Source organism: Sinocyclocheilus anshuiensis, unplaced genomic scaffold, assembly GCF_001515605.1.
Source record: "Sinocyclocheilus anshuiensis isolate Anshui unplaced genomic scaffold, SAMN03320099.WGS_v1.1 scaffold534, whole genome shotgun sequence".
Lineage (NCBI taxonomy): Eukaryota > Metazoa > Chordata > Actinopteri > Cypriniformes > Cyprinidae > Sinocyclocheilus > Sinocyclocheilus anshuiensis.
Genome location: NW_015547712.1, coordinates 394,214 through 415,457, shown reverse-complemented (window position 1 = coordinate 415,457; position 21,244 = coordinate 394,214). Strand labels below are relative to the sequence as shown.

General features: G+C 35.6%; 1 protein-coding gene and 1 pseudogene across 1 annotated transcript in view; one reads left to right on the top strand and one right to left on the bottom strand.

Annotated features, from left to right (window-relative positions):
• The window catches only part of tmem151ba (transmembrane protein 151Ba), a 7,462-nt gene extending 2,500 nt beyond the window's left edge, over positions 1–4,962 (top strand). Inside the window, exon 2 of the mRNA XM_016506866.1 lies at positions 3,204–4,962. Coding sequence (XP_016362352.1) covers positions 3,204–4,676 — 1,473 coding nt within the window. The 3' untranslated portion in view covers positions 4,677–4,962. The remainder of the gene's footprint in view (positions 1–3,203) is intronic.
• Positions 4,963–11,939: 6,977 nt separating this feature from the next.
• Positions 11,940–21,244, bottom strand: part of LOC107704032 (T-complex-associated testis-expressed protein 1-like) — a 9,614-nt pseudogene continuing 309 nt past the window's right edge.

Genomic DNA, 21,244 nt, shown 5'->3' with positions numbered 1-21,244 from the left:
ATATTGGGAGAAATCGGAAGTGCAGAGGAGTTGTGTGCGCTGTGTGAACAATGATGTTACTGTAGTTCTAGACTAAATGTGAATGTGCATTAATTCATCCCACTCACAAAAAAACTGATTTAGTATTCATCAAAATGAATTAAAACAGTGAAATGCAAACTCAGAATATGACGCAAACCTGAAATAATTAAATATGTTAAATAACAAAAATGTATCTAATCCCATTTTATTAATCAATGTCTTTGCTGCTGACCTTTGATGATCCAGTTCAACCATACTAATTGTGCAATGTGATGTTGAACCTTCCTGCATGACAAACACAATCCGGTCACGCATGCGCGCACACTCTCTCTCCTCATGCATGCTTACAACCTGCATCTGACCTCTCATCCCCCCCCCCCCCCCCCACACACACACACACACACAATGACTAAAAATGTAACAAATTAAAATGTAAACACAAAAATATACAAACTAAATCTAATTCAAAATATTAATAAAAACTATAATTAGTTTTAAACTAAATAGTTTTAGTTAATGACAATAACCCTGGTTAGGGTGTTTTGGTTTATTCTAACCATGCAAAATAACTTTATTATTTCAAGAAAGACATGCTTTAATCGTCTCTTTCGACTTTTAAATACACTTCAGCGACTCTCTGACGCTTGTGCAGTCATTCCTTGATGTTTGGTCAATATCAGCATGTTTCATGAACCATCTTTTTTCTGTAAAACCTCAAACTCACTGGTCCCCTATAATGACTCCAGGTTATTGATTAAATTTCAATATTATTTGGCAAAACCCGAGAAGGCCGTTTTGTTTTTAAAGAAAGTCAAGTCTTTTATAATCCATCTTTTATTCAGTCGTTTTCCCATAGAAGATTTATGAAATCAGTCATTAATGCAAGTGATGCTTGCTGATCCACAGGACATATAAATATAATTATATAAATATAATATTTTACCTCGCACTGATTTTCTAGGATCCTCACTCAGAAGAACAGAATTCCCTCAAATAACAAAATATGTGAGGAGACTCAAATACAAATGAGAGTATAATGCATTGTATATTAATGGCTGAGAAATACTTCATAAGGGCTACTTGTCATAAGTGCTGCGATTCCCGCTGAGAGCTCCAGTCGTGAGCTGCTCCAAGGGCCACGGTAAAAGGTACAGCGGATAATTATGGAAGAACATCATTAATTATTTAATGCCAGCTGTCATGTTAAGGGCATAAGACAGCCATGCAATCACATACATACTCCAGAAACGGCAAAATAAAAGCCTGAGAAGCTTGCTCAGCATGAATACGATATTTGTATTTTGTCCATTCGTTCTCTCAAACAAAGGCTTTTCCAGAACCATCAACAAAATACTCTTAAAGCAGAATCACTGAGGTCAATAAGAACTATATATCTACAATATTATAAACGTTCTCATTTGTACTCTTTAAAAACAAATTCTGAATATTAAACAAAGATTATTGGAGTATGTTTTACAAGAAAATACTATTACCTCAAAATTTCAAGTTCAATTCAAGTGAATTGTATTTAAATATTATTTAAAAATGTCATTACAATTATTTAAAATGTGTTATTTAAAAAAATATTTAAAAGTTTATTTAAACATTTGTAAAACTTTATACATTATAATATTGGATATGCATGATTTACTTGCATGATATCCAATATTATAATGTATAAAGTTTTACAAAAGTTAGATTTTTGACGCTTCATACTGAAAAGTTTGGCCACCTCTGTCATAAAATAACCATTTTTAGCTCTCCAAGAAACCGAGGAACTGAGTGATCAGTTTAAAAATATATATATAATAAAACCATGGTTAATTTTCTTGAGATTTGTATTTGTGTATACTTTATTTATTTTTTATTTGTTTTGTTTTTATAACTGTACTGCCTTACTGATTTTATGTTTTCTACTGTTTAATGAAAAAAGAAATCAGGAAAAAGATTTGCGATACACGGTTCGAAGTCCTGAGAATCAAATGATTCGTGAACCCGTTCTGAAGTCCCGAGAATCAAATGATTTGTGAACCCGTTATAAAGTCCCGAGAATCAAATGATTCGTGAATCCGTTCCGAAGTCCCGAGAATCAAATGATTCGTGAACCCGTTCCGAAGTCCCGAGAAACAAATGATTCGGGAACCCGTTCCGAAGTCAAATGATTCGTGAACCCGTTCCGAAGTCCCGAGAATCAAATTATTCGTGAACCCATTCCAAAGTCCCGATCTGAATCAAATGATTTGTGATGATCTAATGTTTTGAGGAGTATGTGTGGCTGTCAGTCATCGCACCGGTGTGGATACTGTACTTAGGAATCACAGATTCTAGCCTATGTCTTGGAATATATGACCCAAATAAGAATTTTCACCGGATATATTGTCATCTGAACAAATAACAAGTCTGCCAACTGAGGAAAAAAGCATTACAATAAATCGCGCTGTGATTAAATCTAACGATCGGTTATGCAAATGCAAATTATTACTCTTATACTTTGTTCTCAAATTGTTCATGTTAAAATCATCAGCATTGCGTGACTGTGTATTAGCGTGTAGATTTCAATTTCTGTTGTCTAATCTCTAATTGTCATACCATTCGAATTTCACATAAAGAAATTCTTTTAACCCAAAAAAGCTATCTGTAATCAGATGCACATTTAAAACTGGAATATAGGCTTATTTCATTTCAGTCACATGTGTTTCATAAACACATAATCCTTTCTGGATTACAATCCGCCATCAAAATGATACATTTAATTATTCCAGCTGCTGTGAGAAAAGGCTATTAATGATCCGCCACCTGCAGGATCCTCACATGCGATATAGCCAACTAGCCGGGCTCTTTCTTTATGTTTACACACGTGACGTAATGACGCAGTGCCATGCTCGAATTTCTTCATGGAATCATCAATGACAATACAGAACCTTTATTTTTAAGAGTGTAGAAGCAGTACACTCATGTTTCACCTCAAATCGTATAAGAGTGTAGAAGAACCATTTTTGGTTCCCCAAACAACCGTTCAATAAACAGTTCTTAAGAGAACCATTTTCTCTTAGTGTGAAGAACATCTAAAGAACCTTTCTCCACTAGAGAACCATTTGTGAAATGGAAAGATTAAAAGTTCTTCATGGAACCATTTGTGTTTTTTCACCTCTCTCTTTCTCTTTATTGTTCATATCTTACAGCAACGACCCGTAAAGCAGTCTTTGAGCAAGTCCCTGTGCCGCGACTCACACTGGAAATGCCTCCTACTCTCACTGCTGATGTACTGCTGCTTGATCGCGATGACCTGGTGCCAGGTCACGAAGGTCACACGCCTCACCTTCGACAGTGCTTTCAAAGGCAAGTCCATGCTGTACCACGACAGTCCCTGTTCCAACGGCTACATCTACATCCCGGTGGCCTTCCTCGTCATGCTCTACGTGGTTTACCTGGTGGAGTGTTGGCACTGCTACTCGCGCAATGAACTCCAGTTTAAAGTAGACCTGGAAAGCGTCGCCGAGCGTGTGCAACGCATGCAACAAGCCACGCCGTGCATCTGGTGGAAGGCTATAAGTTACCATTACGTACGCCGGATGAGACAAGTGACGCGGTATCGCAATGGCGACGCCTACACGAGCACGCAGGTTTACCACGAGCGCGTCAACACGCACATCGCAGAGGCCGAGTTCGATTACGGGAACTGTGGGGTTAAAGACATTTCGAAACACCTCACAGGACTGGAAGGCTTTCCGGTGACCAAGTTGCGCTTCACTAAGTGCTTTAGTTTCGCCAATGTCGAGTCCGAGAACTCCTATTTGACGCAAAGAGCGCGGTTCTTCACCGAGAACGAAGGATTGGACGATTATATGGAAGCGCGTGAAGGGATGCATCTAAAAAACGTCGAGTTTAAGGAATACATGCTTGCTTTTGCGGATCCAGATCGCTTGCCTTGGTATGCGTCGCAGTGCAGCTTCTGGTTGGCGGCGGCGTTGACTTTATCCTGGCCGTTGCGGGTCTTGACGGAGTACCGCACGGCATATATTCACTATCACGTGGAGAAGCTTTTCGGGTTCGACTACATCGCTGTTACGCCTCTGGATGAGCGTCCGTTTTGCCGCCACATCCCGCGGGTCAATACCATCGACAGCACAGAGCTCGAGTGGCACATTCGCTCCAATCAACAGCTCGTTCCCAGTTACTCCGAAGCCGTGCTCATGGATCTGGCGCAGCAGTCCAGCTGCAACACGTTCTCGCCGCGTGGCATCGGCGCGGCTGGCGGAAACGGCTTCGGTGGATATCGGCAGAACTGCGAACACTGCCATCGGTCCATAAGCAGCTCATCGATTTTCTCACGCAGTGCGTTGAGCATCTGCAACAGCAGCAGTCCACGTTTGCCTTTCAGTGGAAGCCGGTTCTCGCTAGGCCGTTTGTACGGCTCGCATCGCAGCTGTCTCTGGCGAAGTCGCAGTAGTAGCCTGAACGATCCCAGCTGTCCGACGGAAAGCACGCGATGCCTGGCCGGTCAGTCGGCCAATGAGGAGAGCCCACCTTCTCCGCCGGCCTATCAGGACGCGCTGTATTTTCCCGTACTGATTATTCACCGCAACGAGGGCTGCACCGGTCACGACCACCATTCGCTGCACCGTAATGGATCCTGCGTGGAGACTTCGTTATAGCGTTAGCATAAGGACGAGAACACAAACATGGTGTTACATTTGTAAAATGAACAGAATGGTACAGAAATGTTTGTACGAATCTTTACCTTTCCCTCTAAATGGCACATGATTGCATTTCTTCATAACAAACGCAGTCTGGCTTTTATTGATATATTTGCACACTTGTGACGCACCATATTCAGCTTCTTCAACAACTTCTCATTTTGCATTTGTAATCAACATGAAATGGCATTTTAAACCCATTTTACTTGCATACTATTACATATTTTCAGGTAAAACAACATATTCCAAGAGAATAAATGAGAAAAGTAAAATGATCCTTGTAAAAATGTAAAACTTTATCCATGGAGAATTGACTGGATCATGAAAAATGGTTGGACATTAAAGGCCTGTTCACACCAAGGACGATAGCTATAAAGATAACGATAAAGATATAGTTCTAAAAATCGTTCTCAATATATTAAAGAATAGCACACCACAGCTATAACGATAAAGGTACAGAGAAACGATATCGTTGTAATAACTTTTTTATAATGTTTTTTTCCAGCTGATGAACGATAAAAACATTGACAGCCAATCAGAATCAATCCTGCTATAACGAGCTCGAGAATTTAAAGTGGCAGATGAACGTGCGCTTAGAATAAACAGACGATATCGTCCGCTAGTGTGGATGCTAGTTATCTGTATAGTTATTGTTCTTGGAGTGAACGGGCCTTAAGGGTTGAAAATAAGGTGAAATCCAAAACGCTAGCAAGACAGAAACATTTTATATTAATAACATAACATGCATTGACAAATTGTTCATATTAAAACACATTAACACAAAAAGTAAATATTGGGTTAATTTGAGATCATGTTGACTTCAAATTAATATTGCACATTTTAAATGGAATTTGTTTTATTAAATAGAAAACAGGTCCCATTTACTAAGTTTTTTCTCTTTGTTGTTTCAGAAATGTTTGTTTCAGTATGCCAAATGTAAGATTGTTTACTTTTTCCACCTAAATGTGCAATAGAAAAAAATGTACAAAAACAACTTTAGACAAAGTTGAATGGCTCATAATTACATTTGTTCATAACAAATGCAGGCTGGCGTTTATTAAAGGGATAGTTCACCCAAAAATGAAACATTTGATGTTTATCTGCTTACCCCCAGGGCATCCAAGATGTAGGTGACTTTGTTTCTTCAGTAGAACACATGATGATTTTTAACTCCAGCCGTTGCAGTCTATCAGTCGTATAATGCATGGCAATGGTAACAAAATCTATGAGAGTAAAAAAAACATGCACAGACAAATCCAAATTAAACCCTGCGGCTCGTGACGACACATTGATGTCCTAAGACACGAAACGATCGGTTTGTGCGAGAAACCGAACAGTATTTATATCATTTTTTACCTCTAATACACCACTATGTTCAACTTCCTTGAGCGCGCGCACGGCATCCGGTGCGTGAGGTGTGTACACGCTCTGGCATAGTTTACATTAATGGGTGTGTTGATATCCAGCCGAAGAGCAATCAACCATAACTTCAGGCGAGCAGGCTCAGAAGTTGGGAATACGTGGAAAGTCACCACTCCCGAATGAGTTCGCGCGAGAGAACGTAATCTTTTAGTTTTAAGTCGGTTTGAACAATCCGGATAAGCGCAAGTAAGTACCATTTTGATTAGCCGTCGTACCTACAATGACTGTGCACTGTGTAAACAATGAGTGACGTATACGCGCGAGAGATCACTTCCAGCGCTTGCGTAAACTACGCCAGAGAGTGTACACACCTCACGCACCGGATGCCGTGCGCGCCCTCAAGGAAGTTGGACATAGTGCTGTATTAGAGGTAAAAAATTATATAAATACTGTTCGGTTTCTTGCACAAACCGATCGTTTCGTGTCTTAGGACATCAGTGTGTCGTCACGAGCCGCAGGGTTTAATTTGGATTTGTCTGTGCATGTTTTTTTTACTCTCATAGATTTTGTTACCATTGCCATGCATTATACGACTGATAGACTGCAACGGCTGGAGTTAAAAATCATCATATGTGTTCTACTGAAGAAACAAAGTCAGCTACATCTTGGATGCCCTGGGGGTAAGCAGATAAACATCAGTTTTTCATTTTTGGGTGAACTATCCCTTTAATATATCAACACTTTTTCAGCTTCTTCAATGATGGCAAAATCTGGCAAACTACTTCTCACTTTGCATGTGAAGTCAAAAAGAAATGGCATTCACAAACCAATTTACTTTCATAATATGTCATATTTTTGAATTATAACACCATATTAAAAAGAAAAAAGACAAATGTAAAATGATCCTTGTAAAAATGTAAAACTTGATCCATTGATTAGATCGTGTAAGGTGATTGGAGAATAAGGGCTGAAAAATAACCCAAAACATCATCCAAAAAGAAAAGTCATTTCAGAGGTGGAGCAAGTCATGGTATTATTACTTTGCAATAACATGCATTGAAAAATCGTTCACATGAAAACATATTAACAAAGTAAACAGGGTTTATTTGAGTTCATGTTTACTTCAAATGAAAACAGCAAATGTGAAATGGACATTTCTATCATTTCCTCTTTGATGATTCAATTGGAATGTTACAAAACACTTTCAGTTCTACTTGGAGTGTATATATAAACACACACACACACACACTCACACACACACACACACACACACACACACACACGTTAAACAACACGACAAATAACACTATGTTGGATCCCAGGATATTGACTGTTTACCAGAAACACAAATCAACAGCTCAGACATGAAATGATTATAATTTATAGAGCTTAAAAATATTAGGCATAAAAATATTAATCCATTTTTAAATAAATAATAAAACCATTATGAGCATAAAATCACTTATTAAAATAAGGCATGATACAGAAATGATTCCGTTAAAAACTATTCATAAACACCTTTTTCTTCTGATCTATTTATGGCAACGGTGTCAGTGCTATGAATAATTTAATACATGCACCTAAAGGACATGAGAACCTCAAAAAAATACATATTTAATAAACATTATCTAATCTATGTAAGATAATATTTAATATATGAAGGTAGGATCAACTAAAGCATTCTGGTTGTTTTTTTGTTTTGTTTTTTCTGCAACTACCTCTTCTTTTTATAGGAATGGAAGTGCCTGAGACTGTTATTTTAGTGTTCATGTTTAATTATTTAACAGCTTTGGTGTTGACATCGCATTTATATGTTTCCCAAGTTGCTGTGAAAAGAAAAGTCGTAATCATTTTGAGCATTAAGATCAGTCCTTGCCAAAAACAGAGAAAAGCAGGACTAAAAATAACAGCTGACACTCAAATGATGTTCAAAATGAATCTTAAAAATAAAAATAGAAATATACATGTTTCTGTTCCTTCAAATACACAAATTACCATTATAATCTACCAAGAGAAGGGAAAATATTTTCTGCAGTATATTGATATCTTTGTTGGGAATGGTCTTCACTTACATCTGCACCAAACCTTTGATACGTTGTTTTAACAGAATTCAAACTCATCTGTATAAAGCATTGGCAAAATAATCTATAAAAGCCCAAACTGATGGCATAATATATGACAGTACAGTGAACCTCTGCATGAGCTCTGACATATGAACATACTGTAAATATCAGAGTGAATTAAAGGCCAGCGACTGAAGCACAGAACAGACTCAAATACAGTCAAACTCCTTCACAGTCTTTACGCTTCCAAATCACTTCATCCTGTAGTTTAAAACATTCCAGAGTAAGTTTAAAATCATTTCATAAAATCATTCAAATCATAAGGTGTGAACTCATAAGGTACTTAACTCATTTTTTAAACTTAATTTTAATAATAAAAATGTCCTCTTATTAGATATTTAATTTGGTAAACCTTTCAGATTTTTAGTTATGATATTCAAATATGTCTGGGTCACATTTCACCCTAAATCAAAAGTAAAAAAAAAACAGGAAATTATATTTTACATGTAGAAAATGAAATCATCAGGGTTTTTTTTTTTTTTTGACATATTTTGTGACATATTTTTGTTGTGATATTATCATGACTAATCAGCACATTTCCCATTCAAATATTGATTACGAAAATATGAAGTAATAGTAATAATAATATTTACCATTTGTTTCTCATTTAAACGTTTTAAAAATGATTTTTTAGTGATTTCCTCTTATTAAGGATTTAATTTGTTAAACCTTTTAGATTGTCAGTTATGATATTCTATCACATCTGGGTCATATATCTCACACACACAATCAAAAGGACAAAATAGGGAATTATATTTTGCATATATAAAATATAACCATTAGGTTTTTTTTGCATTGACATTATTTCATGACCGTTAAGGACATTCCCCTTTCAAATGATGATTACTATAATGTGAAATTATAATAATAATAACAATTAATAATTATTAGTATTATACAAATATAAAAATAATACAATACAAAAAATGAAATGCTAGGATTCGTTTTATGCTAAATAAATTTAAATCATATATTATTTGAATTTTAGGGTAAAATATGACCAGGACATATTTCAAGAGGTTCATCCTATTATGCAATGACAAAATTTTGCAGGTGACCACATCTTGTAATTTTGGAAAGATGTTTTATGTCTTGACAAAATGTAATACAAAACATTTTGTATATAAAAAAAAAGAAATGTTTATGTGCACAGAAATTGTCATGATTGTTTATTTGACCATTACATGTGTGCATACAGTAAACGTCAGTATGGCTACTGATATAAAGGTATTGTGTTGAATAACATTGTGTGAGTGTCAATAATCACATCCGATGTGATGTACAGTATCACAATGCAGAAACAAATTCTGACCAAATGATACTTTATAAGCATGGATGATTATTGTAGTTCCCTGCCGTTTTGATGCCATGCACGATGTTTTTATGCTGATAAAGGCCATTTCAGTGCAAACAGTGCTTACACAATTATCAATGTCACATCACACTGTGTCTGTAAACACTATGTTGCCTATACAGTTTGTAGCATATCTCAGGTTGGAGGCCAAATATGTGTCCAAGTTGAATATGTGTTTAATTTGAATCAGGATGACATTAAAGTCAGCATGAAATCAAAAATCACCCTGTTTACTTTCTTTATACACACTGCTGGCCTTACAGTGAATAATATGCACCAGTGCACATTATATTTGATCAAATATGTAATAACTTGCTCTTACTTCACTCTAAAATCAGTTCTTTTCAGATAACGTCTGAGGCTGTGTGGACTATTAAAAATGTTAACCAATTGGCAATAAGTTATGTAGGCATTGTTTTAGCTCTCATTCTCTTGTTCCAGGTACAGTAGCATTCAAAAGTTTGGGGTTGTTGTTTTTTTTTGTAATGTTTTTGAAAGAAGTCTCTTCTGCTCATCAAGGCTGCATTTATTTGATCAAAAATACAGTAAAAATTGCGAAATATTTTTTACAATTTAAAACAGCTGTTTTCTATGTAAATATCTGTTAGAATGTAATTGATTTCTGTGATCGAAGCTGAATTTTCAGCATCATTACTCCAGTCTTCAGTGTCACATGATCTTCAGAAATCATTCTAATATGCTGATTTGCTGCTCAAGAAACATGTATGATTAATATCAATGTTGTTAACAGTTGTGCTTATGAATTTGTTTTTTGGAAACCACGACACATTATTTTCAGGATTCTTTAATGAGTAGAAAGATTAAAAGAACAGCATTTATTTAAAATTTATAGAAATGTTTTGTAACAATATACATGTCTCTACTGTCACTTTTCATCAATTTTATGCATGAATAAAAATTCGAATAAAAAAATAAAATAAAATAATTACTGACTCCAAACGTTTGAACGATAGTGTATGTAATGTCCACTTTTCACAATCCAAACAATTTCTAAAGAATAAAATAATCAATTCTGGGATAAAACCTCTTTTTTTTCTTGTTGCATAAGTAAAATAAGTTTAAAATGAGATATGTACGTGCTCAATGAAATGAACAGTGTCTAACAGTGATTGATTGAGTGTAACTATAGCTGCTCTGCTGGCTCTGATTCTCCAGCTTCAACACGTTCGCTGTCAGTGACTTTTGCCACTTAATAAACGCTCACTAATTATGAGCTAATTCTCCCTGTGGGATCAAACGCTCTATCAGCACCAACAAACCCACAATCACCATCAGTCTGTCACACACAGCCCACATACACGCCAACATTTGAGCCAAACATGCTGCTCTTAACATCTGTTCAAGTGTGGTTGTGAATGATAGTATATTTGTATTGACATGTAGTGAATATTGTCAGTATTTCATTTCATTGTTTAAGGTAAGACACTACAGGTAAAACCATTGTTTTTACGCAATTTATTTTTGTGTTATTTTGCTTCCATAACATGATTTCCATAAAACTAAAAAATACAAAATAAAAAAAAATACAAAATACACATTTAAGTGTTTATTAAACTTTAACTATTTGAGTTTGTATATTTCAAATACATTTCTTTTAAAGGTAATTTCTAAAAAATGAGTTTGTTTCTCCACTTCAGCAGCACTTACATGCACCAAATTCTACAGTTTTACATATATGTATGCAAATTAGTGCATATTTAATGCATAATTTGCATGTTTAAATATAATATTTCTAATTTGTAATATAACAATTGTCTTAATGTACTGTGATTAATCAACTTACTAAAATATGAAGTAATAAAAATGTTCTCATTGAAACTTTCTTTTATTCATTTTTAATAATTTCCTCTTATTTAGGATTGAATTTGGAAAACCTTTTAGATTTTCAGTTATGCTATTCTATCACATCTGGGTCATATTTCACAAAATCAAAAGGAAAAAATAGGAAATTATATTCTGCATATACAGTATAAAATAAAGCCATCAGGGTTTTTGCACTGACATTATATATGTGGATTCGTCTGAAAGAAGAAAGTCATATACACCTATAGGATGACTTGAGGATGAGTAATTTATGAGCTAATTTTCATTGTTGGGTAAACTAACCCTTTAAGGACATTCCCCTTTCAAATGATGATTAATATAATGTGAAATAATAATAATAATTAAAATATTCTCATGAAAATAAAGCAACACAAAAATTTCTAGGATTCATTTTATGCTAAATAAATTTCAATCATTTATTATTTTAATTTTAGGGTGAAATATGAACTATGCAAAGTATACTGATATCTGTTAGTTAAGAATAACAGATATAATAAGAATGATTTTGGTCATTTTTTTATTTGTTTACAATGTTTTTCATTGGCCAGTAATTATTCTCTGACAGGCACAGCATGTCCGGCTCAGACTTTGGCACTGGGATCATATTTGTGTTTGATTTTTTGCATGCAGCCTGGCTCTGATTGGCCCGTAGAGCCTGAGTGATGCAGTACTCACTGTCCTGAGCCACATCGGTCAGCCGAATGTCACACTCCACCAGACTGCTGTTGTGGGACATCCCTTCCTCCAGAACCTTACCGCCGTCCTGCAGGAGACACACAGGAGACGTGACGTCTCTTTTGGAGCAACGTGCTGTATTCCACACAAATCTGAAAAATAACTGTGTGTGAGGTTCATTAAAGAAGTCCTTGCGTCCATTTATTTAATTCAAGGCTTCTTATTTTAAACCAAAGTCAACATGAAATGGCATTTGCGACCCATTTTACTTCTGTAATTTAACATATTTCCAGTAAATCATATTAAATAAGTAAATTAGAGGGCAATACTTGATTTGTCTATTATGAATGAATGTGAGCGGTGGTACATGAGCGTAAAAGTTAAAAAAGGACATTTCACCACAACAAATATAAAACAGTGGAGAACTATGCCAATTTATTAAGACCTACAGCACTGTTAAAAGTTTGGGGTCAGTAAGATTTTTAAATGTTTTTTAAAGAAGTTTCTTCTGCTCACCAAGGCTGTATTTATTTGATCAAAAATACATTAAAATTGTGAAAACTGTTTTCTATGTGAATATATTGTAAAATGTAATTTATTCCTGTGATCAAAGCTGAGTTTTCAGCATCATTTCTCCAGTCCTTCAGAAATCATTCTAATATGCTGATTTCAAGAAACATTTCTGATTATTATCAATGTTGAAAACGGTTGTGCTGCTTCATATGTTTGTGGAAACTGTGATGGATTTTATTTATTTTTTTTATGTTTTTCCTTTTATTTGTCTTTTTGATGTCTTTTTTTATTTGTCTATTTTTCTTTGATTCTTTGATGAACAGAAAGCTCAAAAGAACAGCATTTATTTGAAATAGAAATCTTTTGCAACATTATAAATGTTTTTGCTGTCACTTTTGATCTATTTAATGCATCCTTGCTGAATAGAAATATTAATGTCTTTCAAAAAAAATCTTACAGACTGTAAACTGCAATATTATATAATTTTTACATTGTGTATGTTAAAATGGGTGAAAATAAATCCCATATACTGACATTGAAAGTATCCGAATTACTTTTTTTTTTTTTCTTTTCAAATTTGACACTATTTGGTATTATTGCTAAACTTTGTTGCATTAAATGATTCATTACCTACAGTAGCCTAAAACAATGACTATATTTTAACATTAACTAGTAGCCCACATTTAGGTGGCTTCAAATGAAAAAGCAATTTCAGAAAAAAATGACGAAAGATGCACTGATGAATAATTCACAGTAAGAGCAGAAACACAGAAATAGAGTCAAATTTGTTTCCTGTTGACACTGAAAGTGCAATGTTTTTGATGATTTCATACCATGTTTAAATAGAATAACATAATTCAGTATGTGACTTAGAGAGATTCGGCGCTAACCATAAAATCTGATACTAGTGTAAATGGCATTGCACTTTATGCATCTCAAGGTCGAAGTACTCTGATGATAAAGCATATCACATTTTGCAGCTCGGCTGCACTGAGACGCTTTCATTCTGAGTGTGTAGACTAATGTTTCTGGTGAGGAGTGTCAGAGCTCTTTCCTGAATGAGAAGTGATTGTTTGAAATATGATTTGCCTTGAAACGGAAATGGGAGGAGCGGGTAAATGCAGGAATCCATCCCAGGAGAGAGGTAATCCCCATCCCACATGTCTGTTAGCACGCGTCTATCCGCCAGCCATGAATAATTCAACATGAACCACAGGGCTGCATCATTTCATATTCATCTCTTTATACACAATTAAATGCTTTAAAAAGTCCTTTGTTTCTCATCGATAACATGTTAAACAGGAATAGTAAAAATAAAGCAAAATTGCAATATGATATTAGGGTGTTGTTGATGGTTGCCAGAATGTTATTAATGCAGTTGCTAAAGTGTTTTGTCACTATATGCGACAAAACACTTAAATTAAATGTTTAGCATAAACTTCACTTAATTTTGATAATTTTTCAGAAAACAGCATTTAATATCTTTTACCTGAGATCCAAAATAACATATGAAAGTAAGTCTTGTTTTATGTAAAAAACACACACACACACACACACACACACACACATATATATATTTATTTATTTATATAGCGAGAGAGAAGTTTATGCTAAAAATTAGAAAAATAAAATTAATACAAAGAGAAAACAAGCTTATTTTTCCTACCTCATTGGCAGATATTTTTCTAAATTTTTTTCAGAAAACAAGACTTAATATTTTGTTATTTTGCATCTCAGGTAAAATATATTATTTTCCAAAAAAAAATATATAAAAATGAATTTAAGTTTACGCTAAAAAAAAGAGAGAGAAAAAAAATTGCCAATGGGGTAAGAAAAATAAAATTACTACAAAGGGTAAACAAGTTTTAATTTTCCTATCCCATCGGCAAATATTTTTCTCATTTCAGCATAAACTTTAATTTTGATATTTTTTACAGAAAACAAGACTCACTTTCTTATGTGATTTTTGCATCTCAGGTGAAAGATCCTGTTAAATCCTGTTTTCCGTAAAATTATCAAAATTAAGTGAAGTTTATGCTGAAAATGAGAAACATATCTGCCAAAAAATAAATAGATAGATAGACTTGTTTTAATTTTTGTTTTAATTTTTTGCTTGTTCTTGTTTAATATTGATCAATTGTTTTATTAAATATTTATTTATTTATTTTATATTTATATTTTATTTTATATTTATATTTATATTGTCGTTGTTGAATCAAATGTTGTTGAAACTCTTATGCACATGTACCAAAACCAAGCTGAGGAAAAAAAGGAGAGGAAAATGTGTTTGAAACATAATATTCTGAGGTTTACTCACAACTCCCAGTCTGTTGTTGGGCAGGTTTAGGTTCTTGAGGGTACGGTTCTCCACCAGGGCCTGAGACAGCGCCACGGCCGTGGGTTCGGTCATGTTATTTCCCCGCAGATGAAGGTTCACCAGGGTTTTGTTCTTCACCAGAGCCTGAGCTAGAGCTTGACCCCCTTCATCCACGATGCGGTTGAGCCTCAGGTTGAGGGACCTCAGGATGGTGTTTTTGGACAGAGCATGAGCCAGTGCCTGAGCTCCTGGACCTCTGATCTGGTTGTTGCAGATGACCAGTCTCTTCAGCTGACTGTGGTTCAGGAGTTTTCCGATGGCTCGGGCTCCGCGGTCGCCGATGTGATTATGTGAAAAGTCGAGCTCCTGTAGGGACGGGTGATCCAGCAGTTGGCTCACGAGCAGACAACACTTCTCATCATCCACCTTACTGCGATGGATCCTGAAGACCTGGTGCAAAAAGTGGGAATTTTACAACCAAATGAAATAAAATAAAACAATTGAAAATACTGAATTGAAATAAAACTGAAAATAAAATCATTTTAATTAATTAAATTAAAAACAAAGCAAACCCCGCACACTACCAATCTTTACAAAAAGTATCAAAAAATGTTTTACTAACAACGTTTCGGTCTCATGACCTTCATCAGGCATATTATAGGAGAATATACCTGATGAAGGTCATGAGACCAAAACGTTGTTGTTAAAAATGTTTTTGATACTTTTTGAAAAGATTGGTAGTGTGCGGGATTTGCTTTGTTTTTCAGTTTTAACCTTATTATCTTATAGGGATTGATTGTTAAAAAATTTAATAAATAAAAAATCAAAATACAGCTAAAATGAAATTTTAAACAAATAATAAAAATGACTAATGAATATGGAAGCACAGAAAAATAATTTCAATGCTCTTGCATTCTCTCGCAAAAATATTTGTTTCCCCCGAGAATCTTTGTGTTCTTTAGCAAATGTATTGCGGTCATCCGAGAAACTTGACATTCTCCCATAAAACTATTGCATTCCCTGAGAAACTGGGTTTTCTTCTGCAAAAGTATTACATTCCCCAAGAAACTTTACACACTCTCGCAAAAGTATTGCGTTCCCCTGAGAAACTTTAAGCTCTATCGCAAAAGTATTGCGTTCCCCTGATAAACTTTACACTTTCTCGCAAAAGTATTGAGTTCCCCCCGAGAAACTTTACGCTCTATCGCAAAAGTATTGCGTTCCCCCGAGAAACTTTACACTTTCTCGCAAAAGTATTGCGTTCCCCTCGAGAAACTTTACGCTCTATCGCAAAAAAGTATTGTGTTCCCCCGAGAAACTTTACGCTCTATCACAAAAGTATTGTGTTCCCTGATAAACTTTACGCTCTATCACAAAAGTATCGTGTTCCCTGAGAAACTTTACGCTCTATCACAAAAGTATTACATTCCCCCGAGAAACGTTACACTTGCTCACAAAAGCATTGCGTTCCCCGAGAAACTTTACGCTCTATCGCAAAAGTATTACGTTCCCCCCGAGAAACTTTACACTTTCTCGCAAAAGTATTGCGTTCCCCCCAAGAAACTTTACGCTCTATCGCAAAAGTATTGCGTTCCCCCTGAGAAACTTTACACTCTCTCAAAAAAGTATTGCAGTCCCCCCCGAGAAACTTTACATGTTCTCGCAAAAGTATTGTGTTCCCCCGAGAAACTTTACACTATCTCGAAAAAGTATTGCGTTCCGCTCGAAGAACTTTACACTCTCTCGCAAAATAATTGTGTTCCCCCCGAGAAACTTTACACTCTCTCGCAAAAGTATTGCGTTCCCCCGAGAAACTTTACACTCTCTCGCAAAAGAATTGCGTTCCCCCCGAGAAACTTTACACTCTCTTGCAAAAGTATTGCATTCCCCTGAGTAACTTCGCATTCTCTCACAAAAGTATTGCATTCATCTGAGAAACTTAATGTTTTCTTTTGCAAAAGTGTTGCGTTCTTTCAAGAAACTTTACACTCTCTTGCAAAAGTATTGTTCCCCTGCATTGAAATAGAATTTTTCCTCCTATCTCAATTTTTTTTTACTATTAACGTTGTTCTTCTTGGAGCTTAACAGTCCCTGATCCCTATACAGTGCGTGCATAATTGTTAGGCACGTTAATATTCTGATCATATTTTTTTTCCAAACACATTTTACCAATTCCAAACCACATCAATCTTAATAACTACTATTAATTTTGTATTTAATCATTCATAAGTGATATATAATTGTCCATGAAGGCTGGAAGCGAAAAACTTATTTTATTCAGGTGTGCAGAATTATTATGAGACATGTCATAGCCCTTGCATGTCATTGCTCTTTTGTTGATTTTGTTTGCTTCCATTGTCCTCATTTGTATGTCGCTTTGGATAAAAGTGTCTGCTAAATGACTAAATGTAAATGTAAATATCAACGTGCCTAATAATTATGCACGCACTATATGCTTTCTTTGTACAAAGAAAACAGGTGTGAACATTCTGCTAAATATATCCTTTTGTGTTTCCGAGAAAAACCGACTACCACTACTAATAATAACAATAACTGAACCTGTAAAGTCTTGCAGGAATGTAGGGCTTTTGCCAGGAATTCGCAGTCTCTGAAGGTGAACTCAAACAAATTCCACTCAAAGTTCATGCCGCATCCTTTCACTCCATACACCACGTTGAGCTCTTCCAGGTTCGGTAGTTTGTCGAGCAGAATGTGGAAATCAAAGTGATCCATGGAGGGTCCTTCGCTGCCCGTATCGCTGGCACAATCCGAACGGTCGTCCTCGTCATACCTGGGTGACTCTTTGATGGGTGGCAGCAGCTGAGAGACTTTCAGTCGCTTTACATAGTTTCGACACAGTGGCACCGCATCCAGGACTGTCTTGGTGTCGGTTGCATCCGGGATGAAGAATTCAATGATGTTCTCTAGGTGACGCTCGAAGAACATGCGTTTCCAGCTGTTTAGGGGAGTTGGAAAATGAGCCAATTTTCAAAAATAGTGGAGTGTTCCTTTAATACAGGCTTTCATGCAAACTGAGAACATCTTTTCATTAAAGCAAGACACTACAGGCAAAAACATGTTTTTTTTTTTCATGCACTGGTCAATTTTTACATTTTATGCTATTTGGCTTTTCATAACATGTTTCAGTATCCAAAATACACCTACAAGTCTTTACGTTATTGCACTTTATCTGTCTGCGTATGTAAATTTCAATATCTTTTATAGGCCATTTTCTCAAAATGAGATTTCTCCTTGACTTCAGCAACACTTACATGAACCATATTTTATTGTGTCAAGATTATAAACATTTTGATTCTAAAAGACCATAATTCTTTGGATAAAAGTGTCTGCTAAATGACTAAATGTAAATGTAAATATCAACGTGCCTAATAATTATGCACGCACTATATGCTTTCTTTGTACAAAGAAAACAGGTGTGAACATTCTGCTAAATATATCCTTTTGTGTTTCCGAGAAAAACCGACTACCACTACTAATAATAACAATAACTGAACCTGTAAAGTCTTGCAGGAATGTAGGGCTTTTGCCAGGAATTCGCAGTCTCTGAAGGTGAACTCAAACAAATTCCACTCAAAGTTCATGCCGCATCCTTTCACTCCATACACCACGTTGAGCTCTTCCAGGTTCGGTAGTTTGTCGAGCAGAATGTGGAAATCAAAGTGATCCATGGAGGGTCCTTCGCTGCCCGTATCGCTGGCACAATCCGAACGGTCGTCCTCGTCATACCTGGGTGACTCTTTGATGGGTGGCAGCAGCTGAGAGACTTTCAGTCGCTTTACATAGTTTCGACACAGTGGCACCGCATCCAGGACTGTCTTGGTGTCGGTTGCATCCGGGATGAAGAATTCAATGATGTTCTCTAGGTGACGCTCGAAGAACATGCGTTTCCAGCTGTTGTCGTATGTGGAGATGTCACTGACAGCCCAGCGACCTTCACAGCAGCGTTTCCAGTAGCTCTCATCACTGATGAGGTTTGCAGTGATGGTCAAGGAAAGAGATGTTGGTAGCCGCTGGAGCACATACGCTTTGTAGTTGGGCGTAAGTTCATCCAGAATGGGTTTCTCTGCAAAATAGTATAGTACAGGCTTTAAAGGAACACTCCACTATTTTTGAAAATAAGCTAATTTTTCCAAGTCCCCTAGAGTTAAACAGTTGAGTTAATTAATTATTATTTTTATTTTTTTTATTTACATTTGTTTCCCCCTTTTTATGTATTTGGTGTATTTTAAATATATGTATGTGTGTGTTAAGTGTTGTATATGTGAAGCACCACGAAAGTCTGAATTAATTGCCCCAAGGGGATTAATAAAGCTCTAAACTGAACTGAAACTGATAATACATTTTGTAATATGACACCCCCGCTAAGGGGGAGGAGACCACTAAAAGATTTTGAAATACCATTTCTATGGTAACGTAATGTCTGATTTTAAAATGGTTTTCACAGGATAAATTTTGAGATTTTAAGCTTTCAAATGGTATATAACTTATGATGATTACTAAAACATGAGATAGGGAAAAAGGCAACGAAATGAAGACTTTTTGTGACAAAGGTCAGAACTCCTGTTATGATGTAGATTTGTCATAGACTCTTGCTGCACTCTTGTCATAAATGAATCTATTGCTGTTCCTATATAATTACTAACAAAATAAAATGGTAAAATATCTATTTAGGAGTCTTAGACCTTTCCAATGATATATAGTTTGCCATGATTATATTAGGATTTAATTGTACTATAGTGAAGTAAACTTAGGCGTCCCGTATACGGGACGGTGACAGTTAAAGTCCGTGTAAAGTCATTATTAAATGTGTGTTCTGAGTTTATCACACCACAGAAAAATGTGTTATTAGCCACCCAGCCAAATTTGAATGCTAAAAAAAACCGCCAAGTGAATAAAATAAGCTATCAAAATCTTGAAAAAATAAGCAGTATTCTCTGCTCTCAGACGCTGGGGGCGTGTCCGCTGGCAGCGCTGAAACCACGCCCACTCGTGGAAAAGCTGCCGTCTCTCTCTCAACTGTCTTCCTCTGCAGCTTATTTAAATGAGGAGACCGAGCTGTTTTGTAAATTATTGCAACCAGGTATTATGCATTTGCGTGAGGAAGGCATAGCTAGTTAGCAACTCGAACGGCAGTAACTTGCCATTGAGCGGGCAAATCACTGCGCTGTAGTTATTAGGTGTGTTCGAATTGAACACAAGAGCGATTCGAAAGCATGAGGAGCCATCTGCTCTCTATAGCTCTGTACTTTGATGTCACACACCGATCGATCTGCGCAGTGCTGCTTCAAGTCGAACACATGTCTTACAGTGTTAGGGGAGGGGCCATGCTCGGTGGCTCCATTGCGTCATCGAGCCACCGTTTTAGCCCCGCCCAAAAAAAAAACCCGAACACAGAATTGGTGAAAAACTGTTTAACGGTTTAACTCCACAATCAAGTACTACATATTTCAGAGTCTTTGTAATGTGTTTCTGCAATAGATTTCTAACATTTATAATGTGTTTATAAACAATTCTCAGAATTCTCTTTACACGGACTTTAAGGGGTTAATATTATTTATGAAGTGATAAAATCAGAACTCAATCTAAAATCCCCTCTAAACGTTTTACTCTAATATGTCAAGAAAATTAAAAAAATAATTTTGAACCTGAAAGACCTCAGTTCTGGAAATATAAGCAAATTAGTGCATATTTAATTAGATAATGCCTCAGTTGCATATTTAGACATTACATTTTGGAAAACTTGTAATACAAAAACTTTTTGCAATTCTTAGTGTAACTTAATCAGTCAACTATAGGAAAGTATGCTGATACCTATTAGTCAATTTTTACCATATTCATCTGTGTTGTCTTGCCTAAATAACATCTGCATAATTTCGATATGGCCTATATATATATTTTTTTTATTTAAAACCTTTATTTAACCAGGCAAGTCAATTAAGAACAAGTTCTTATTTTCAATAAGAGAGGAATTAATATCTGAGAAACATACAAACATATATTACAATACATAAAGCACATAGAAAAAAAAAGAAAGAATGGGATCTCAGTTAAAACATTTACAGGTTGAGGTCAGAGCGCTTACTATTAATTTTTTTAATGCACATAGCCAACTGGAATATTAGACTCTAGTTTTCAATAGCTTTTGTAGCACATTCCAATCATTTGGGGCAGCAAATTCAAAAGCGGAACAACCATAAGTAGTTTTCTTTCTAGGGATAGTCAAGGAAATAGATGATATAGTTGTATATGTATTAAAACAAGGTTTCAGCAAAAATAAATAAATAAATTATATATATATATATATATATATATATAT